The following is a 6942-nucleotide window of genomic DNA, read 5'->3' on the forward strand; positions in this document are numbered from 1 at the left end:
TCCCGATTCTTCTGGACGAGCACCTCGGTAGAGAAAGCCGAAAACTGACTGTCATGATGCAGCAAGAGCTGGTCAGCTGTTGGAGAGGTTTCAAATCCTTAGAGATTTTTTTCTGCTTTATCGAGGAATTGGTTTTTATCCGATCAGGTGTGTATAGCGCCCCTAGTTCGGCCTTCCGAATACCAGGGGCTTCGCCAAAATTCTCATTGTCAAACTCCTATGGCTAAGTGAGGGCGATAAAAGCCGTATAGTCTGATTGCCTTGTTCGTTGCACTAAACACCTCCTTTAAGGATCAGAATGTGGAGTAAAGAGTGTTTAGATTTATCCCGAACACCCCCATACTATCTACATGGGGGCAGAAGCCAACGACTGGCTAACCCTCAGATTTCATAAACGGCCGCACGGGAGGTAAAAATTTAAAAGTCACAAGCACTATATTACATAACGACCTTGTTTCATATTACAGGACAGGACAACATGAATGTTTTCATGGGAACATAACATCCTTCGCACATTGCTCCGCCACAAGGCGGGATCCCTCCAGAACACTATCAAAATATAGCTCAGGTCGGCAGTGCTCCTTGCCCTCAGGCGGCCCCTCGGTCATCAGCTTCTTGGCATCCATCTTCGCCCAGTGCGTCTTGGCGCGGGCAAAGGCCATCTGTGCACCTTCAATGCAGACCGACCGCTTCACGACTTCAAGCCGTGGGCAGGCACCCACAAGACGCTTTACAAGTCTGAAGTATCTGCTGGGCATGGGCTCGGCAGGCCATAGTCAGACTATTAGGTCCTTCATGGCTAGCTCGGCCACCTTGTGCAACTCGACCAGCTGTTTCAGCTAGTCGCTGAAGGGCACCGGATGTTCTGGTCCAAGGTATTGAGACCAGAACAGCTTCTCCGTAGAACTCCCTTCTTCGGCTCGATAGAACTCGGTAGCATCCGATACGCTGCGTGGCAAATCCGTAAACGCCCCTGGAGAGCTCCAAATTCGGGTAAGTAAAAGGAATGTTTCCTTCGCAGACTTGCTTTGCATAACGAAAGCCTTACCCGCGGCGATCTTCTTGGCCGCCTGGATTTCCTGAAGGGCGCTCTAGGCTTCGGCTCGGGCATCTTGTGCGCTCTGGCGGGCCTTCGCAAGTTCGGACCCTTGTGTCTTAGAATCACGCTCCAGGGACTCATACTTCTTCACGGCGTCCTGGAGCTCTTGCTGGACCTCGCTGATCCGGGCCTCGTGCTTCTCGCGCGTGGCGCGTTCCTTGGCCGCTTTGTCCTTGGCCTCGGCTAACGCCTTCTTGAGGGACGCCACCTCGGTCGTGGCCCCTAATAAAGTTCATGACACTTTAGTCAGCATGAACCATTCATCCTTCCTAAATATACACACAGGTTACTGCATACTTTGGCTGTCCTCCAGCTGCTTCTTCACGAGGCCGAGCTCTTTCCCGGCCCGCTCCAGGTTCTGCTTTAGTCCGGAGACCTCCGCAGTATGAGAGGCAGCAGCCATCAGCGATGTCTGCTTATTCACATAGACATCTTTTGTTAGACTCCTATGAAAATTATTTTGATCCTCTGTTCGGCTTTTCCTTTTCGGACACCGAACAGAGCATCAGGGGCTACTGTCTACACTGTGATATTCTCTCTATAATTATATTACTTACCTCAAAGCCTGTTAGAATGCTAGCACAGGCTTCGGTCAGTCCGCTTTTGGCGGACAGAACCTTCTTGATCACCGCACCCATAAGGATACGGTGTTCATCCACAATGGAAGCGCCTCACAACGCTTCCAGCAGATTATCCGGTGCCTCTGATTGGACATAGGTCACTGGTGGAACAGGCACACCTCCTACTTTTAGGGAAGGCTGCTCGCTTGACTCCGGAGCCGTGTAGGTCTCCGGAATGGTATCCGGCTGGGGGTCGAATTGAACTTGGCCCCCACCACCAGTCCCCATGGGGGCTTTTCCCCCCATGTGTCCGGCGGCCGAGGAGTCATCCTTTGGCGCCACCCCGAAGACCTCCAGAACCTCTCCCTGACCAGAGAAGGTCCTTTGGGACACCACCTCGTCATCACCCTTGGCCGAGGGAGAGTGAGCGGGCGGCGGTGACACGCTGGCCATCTCCTTTGAATCCAACGAACCTCCTGTTGAGGATCGCGGGGAACTGTCACAGGCCGGACTGCAATAGCATAATTTAAACATATTAATATTACAAAGTGGAAAGGCCAGACATTTGGGCGTGCATAAGGTACTTATGAGGCAGCCTGAGGCTTGGTTCGGGGGGGGGGGGTCGCTCCGGACTGCTATCGACATGCCACGTGGAGTTATCTGTGAGGGAGACCTTCCCCCTCTTGGGCGCCTTCGCCTCCAGAGTTGGGGAGGCCCCCCTTTTCTTCCTTCCCTCCTCAGGGGGGGAGTCGTTTTCCTCCTCCTCTTCGTCGTCGTCTTCGGCGGCCGAAGAGTGAGTCTCGTCTCCGGACGTCACGTCCGAAGCACCTTTTCGGCAAAGGCCACTCCTGGCCCCTTTGACCGTTTTCTTGGCCTTCTTCTCCGAAACATCATAAGGCGCCGAAAACAGCATCTTCGTCAGAAGTGGGGTTTCTTGGTCTTCAGGTAGCGAAGCCGGACAGTTAATCCGCCCCACTATATCGATCCAGGCTTGAAAAATTGATAGGAAGGCTTAGACTCCTTCCTCAAAATATGCCAGTAGAGGGTATACCTTGAAAAAATGAAAGAACTTACTGAATTGGCATGGCGTTTTAAGTTGAGCCCGCGATCCTCGGTCGTGGGTGGTGGTGTCTCGCCGGCCTTGAAGAGCACTTTCCAGATGTCTTCGTGCATCGTGCCGAAGAGCTTAGTATTGTCTGCTGCTTGGCCGGATCGAACTCTCACAAATAGCAAGTCCGGCGTTGGCACAGAAGGATCCGGCGAATGAGCATAACCTAGATCATGTTGACTAGTTTGATCCTCTTGGTTATCATGTTCTGGACGCACGTCTGGAGCCTAGTCAGCTCGCTCGAAGAGCCCCAGGTTAGGCCCTTCTCTTGCCAGGAGGTGAGCCGCATCGGAGCTCCGGATCGGAATTCGAGGGCTGCCGCCCAATTGGTGTTGGGCGGCTTGGTGATGTAGAAAGACCCCGACTGCCACCCCTTCACCGTCTCCACAAAGGAGCCTTCGGGCCAGGTGACATTGGGCATCTTTCCCACCATGGCGCCTCCACACTCTGCTTGTTGGTCGCTCACCACCTTCGGCTTCACATTGAAGGTCTTCAACCATAGGCTGAAGTGAGGTGGGATACGGAGAAAGGCCTCGCACGCGATAATAAATGCCGAGATGTTGAGGATATAGTTGGGGGCTAGATCATGGAAGTCCATCCCATAGTAAAACATCAATCCGTGAACAAACGGGTGGAGAGGGAATCCCAGCCCGCGGATGAAATGTGTGAGAAACACCACCCTCTCATGGGGCTCTGGGGTAGGGACGATTTGTCCCTTGGCCGGGAGTCAGTAAACGATCCCCTTGGCCAGGTATCCGGCCTCCCCGGAGCTCCTTGATGTCCTCCTTCTTGATGAAGGAGGCTATCCACTTGCCTCCAGCTCCGGATCCGGACATGATTGGAGTGCTTTCTCGGGCGGGGAAAGCTAGAGCTTGGGCGCTGGAGCTCGAGTATGGATGGGCAGAGGAAGGAGATGGCGTGGGAGAAGAAGAGGGAATCCTTATCCCCTTATAAAGGCAGTGAATATCGAACGCCTCCCCACTCGCCTATTCACAAGGGCTGTGTAAACAGGCACAGTTGGGTTACCCACGCCCGAATTGATGAAAATCCTACAATAAGGGGACACGATCTATACTTTGACAAGACGTGCCAATGGCAACCGCGTCTCGAAACATGGAGTGGCAGACGAAAAACGGTTCAAAATTATGGCCGGACTGACGTGACGTCATGTTACTAAAGTGGTCAGCAGATTGGATTCGTGAAATATTAATACTGTCTACGGCTGTGTGTTGCAAATCTGGACACAATTGTTTCGTCTGAAGACTATCTTGGGGTTCGGAAGGAGGAACCCGCCTTGCAATGCTGAAGATAGATCGACGCGTCGGATACCTTGTCATTGAAGCCAGGTTCAGGGGCTACTGAGGGAGTCCTGGACTAAGGGGTCCTCGGGCGTCCGGCCTGTTAGCCATGGGCCGGACTGATGGGCTGTGAAGATACGAAGACCGGAGACTGCACCCATGTCCGGATGGGACTCTCCTCGGCGTGGAAGGCAAGCTTGGCGACCAAATATGTAGATTCCTTTCTTTGTAACCGACCTTGTGTAACCCTAGATCCTCCTGGTGTCTATATAAACCGAAGAACTTAGTCCGGAGAGGGAGAGATATATAAATTACCATAGCCATACAAGCTAGACCTCTAGGGTTTAGACATTACGATCTCGTGGTAGATCAACTCTCGTAATACTCGTATTCATCAATATCAATCAAGCATGACGTAGGGTATTACCTCCATAGAGAGGGCCCAAACCTGGATAAACGTCGTGTCCCCTATCTCCTGTTACCATCGACTTTAGACGCACAGTTCGGGACCCCCTATCCGAGATCCGCCGGTTTTGACACCAACAATGGGTGCTTGTGCCCGCCCCACCGGCCCGGACGTGCACGTCAGAGCTGCCGCCCGCGAGAGGCAGCGGACAAGGGAGAGGGACGCTGCAGAGAGCTTTGTCCGCCGCCGCCGTGGGTTTCCGGCGGAGCCCGACGAGGACGAGAAGCTCCTCGCGTGGGTTTATCGCCGGTCGCTTACGACGGTGGAAACGGGCGCTTGGCGGCTCCGCCGGAAGAACGCGAAGGCTCTTCGGCTTGCCATCGAGCAGTCTGAGCGGGAGGCGAAGGAGAAGGCGACAGAGGCGGCTCGGCTGGCCAAGCTCAGGCGCCTGCAGGACCGAGTCGTCCAGCGCCTGAAGGGCCTCGTCATTGTCTCCTCCTCGTCGTCCGACGACCTCGGCTCCTCATCCGACGAATCGGACAATCCTCCACTAGCCGCCGATGGCTACAGGTACGCCGGCGACCAGAAAGGGAAAGGGCCGGCCATAAAGTGGTGAAGTTCAATTTCATTTCAAGTTTTAGATGTAATATAAAGTTGTATGTTGTTTATGTGAACTTTGGTGGATCTTTTGGTGAACTATTGTGCTATCCTATGTCGGATTCTATGTCCGGTCAGCTGGTCTACGTAGTTTGATCGACATTGCATGATTTAGTATGGATATAGGACTCGGATATGAGAGGCACGGATGTGGACAACGCGATTTGGGAAGTGTCTGGTCAGTGTCGGCGGACGCGCCCGGGCGCGTCCGCGGGCGTTTGAGGGGCCGGATTTGCCATGTCCGGCTGTAGATGCTCCAAGGGTATGATTGTGTTTCTTGCGATGAAACCAGTCCACTACGGTCAAGTTCTAAACTTCACACTTCCCGTCAACACAAGAATGAGTGTATGTGCGTGTATATAAGCATTTGTGATTGCACTGTAAAACGTTCAAGCTTTCTAATCTCTTATGTTCAACAATTATTAGATTGGATTGTTTCACACACGAGCCAATTGTTAATTTGTCGCTGATATCGGTTCTATTTTTCTTTTCTTTTTTGAAGAGGAAAAAAATAGTGAGTATACATTGCCGTCGGATCATACAGTACAATCAACTGTCTCGATTGATTCATTATCCGATCGTTGCATTCTCATGGCAATGGATCCAGGCCAGAAATTACGTGTGGCCATGCGCACTCCTCAGCTCGCTGCCGACTTGGCACCTTATTGCCATTTAAATCTGACAGACCTCGCGATGCTGATAGTCACAACACCAAGGCCAAGCCTCAAGGCAAACACCTTCTCCACTCGCCACGGCCATGGACGCCGACGCCGACACGGTGGTGTTCGAGGCACCGGCGCACTTCCGCTTCTACAAGAGCGGCAGGATAGAGCGCCTTAACCGGCCTCCCATCCTCCCCGCCGGAGTCGACGAGGCCACCGGCGTCACCTCCAAGGACGTCGTCCTCGACGCGGACTCCGGCCTCTCCGTGCGCCTCTACCTTCCCAAGCTCCAGGAACCCTCCACGAAGCTCCCGGTCCTCGTCTACTTCCACGGCGGCTCCTTCCTCATCGAGTCGGCCGACTCCTCCACGTACCACAACTACGTCAACGCCCTCGCCGCGGCGGCCGGCGTCCTCGCGGTGTCCGTCGACTACCGCCTGGCCCCGGAGCACCCGCTCCCCGCGGCCTACGACGACTCCTGGGCCGCGCTCCAGTGGGCGGCGTCGGCGCAGGACGAGTGGATCCGCGAGCACGGCGACACGGCCCGCCTGTTCCTCGCCGGCGACAGCGCGGGGGCCAACATCGTGCACGACATGCTCATGAGGGCGACCTCCAACGACGGCAGCCCGAGGGTCGAGGGCGCGATACTGCTGCACCCGTGGTTCGGCGGGAGCAAGCCGGTGGAGGGGGAGCACCCGGCCGCGCCCATGGTCACCGGGATGCTCTGGTCCTACGCGTGCCCGGGCGCGGTGGGCGGCGCGGACGACCCGAGGATGAACCCGCTGGCACCGGGCGCGCCGGCGCTGGAGAGGCTCGGGTGCGTGAGGATGCTCGTGACCGCGGGGCTGGCGGACGGGCTCGCCGCGCGCGACCGCGCGTACCACGACGCCGTGGCCGGCAGCGCGTGGGGCGGCACCGCGGCCTGGCACGGGTCCGATGGGGAGGGCCACGTGTTCTTCCTCGAGAAGCCCGGGTGCGACAACGCCAAGCAGCTCATGGACCGCGTCGTCGCGTTCATAGCCGGCGCCTGACAGAGTTGGTCTGCAGATCATCTCCATTGTGTTCGAGGGAAGTTGCTCTGCATGAGTGAATAAATAGGTGATGGCGCCTAGTTGGGGTTTAAGTTTGTGAGAACGGAGAGAGGGTTTTGGT

General features: G+C 55.3%; 1 protein-coding gene across 1 annotated transcript; it reads left to right on the top strand.

Annotated features, from left to right (window-relative positions):
* Positions 1-5791: 5791 nt before the first annotated feature.
* Positions 5792-6936, top strand: LOC123103997 (tuliposide A-converting enzyme 2, chloroplastic). The gene has a single exon (XM_044525708.1). It carries the CDS (start codon positions 5886-5888, stop codon positions 6819-6821), a length of 936 nt encoding a protein of 311 aa, XP_044381643.1. The 5' UTR covers positions 5792-5885; the 3' UTR covers positions 6822-6936.
* Positions 6937-6942: the final 6 nt, after the last annotated feature.

This window comes from Triticum aestivum, chromosome 5A, assembly GCF_018294505.1.
Source record: "Triticum aestivum cultivar Chinese Spring chromosome 5A, IWGSC CS RefSeq v2.1, whole genome shotgun sequence".
Lineage (NCBI taxonomy): Eukaryota > Viridiplantae > Streptophyta > Magnoliopsida > Poales > Poaceae > Triticum > Triticum aestivum.

Excerpts from the sequence above, each read along its gene's own strand:
- LOC123103997 (XM_044525708.1), top strand. The coding sequence starts at position 5,886 with ATGGACGCCGACGCCGACACGGTGGTGTTCGAGGCACCGGCGCACTTC.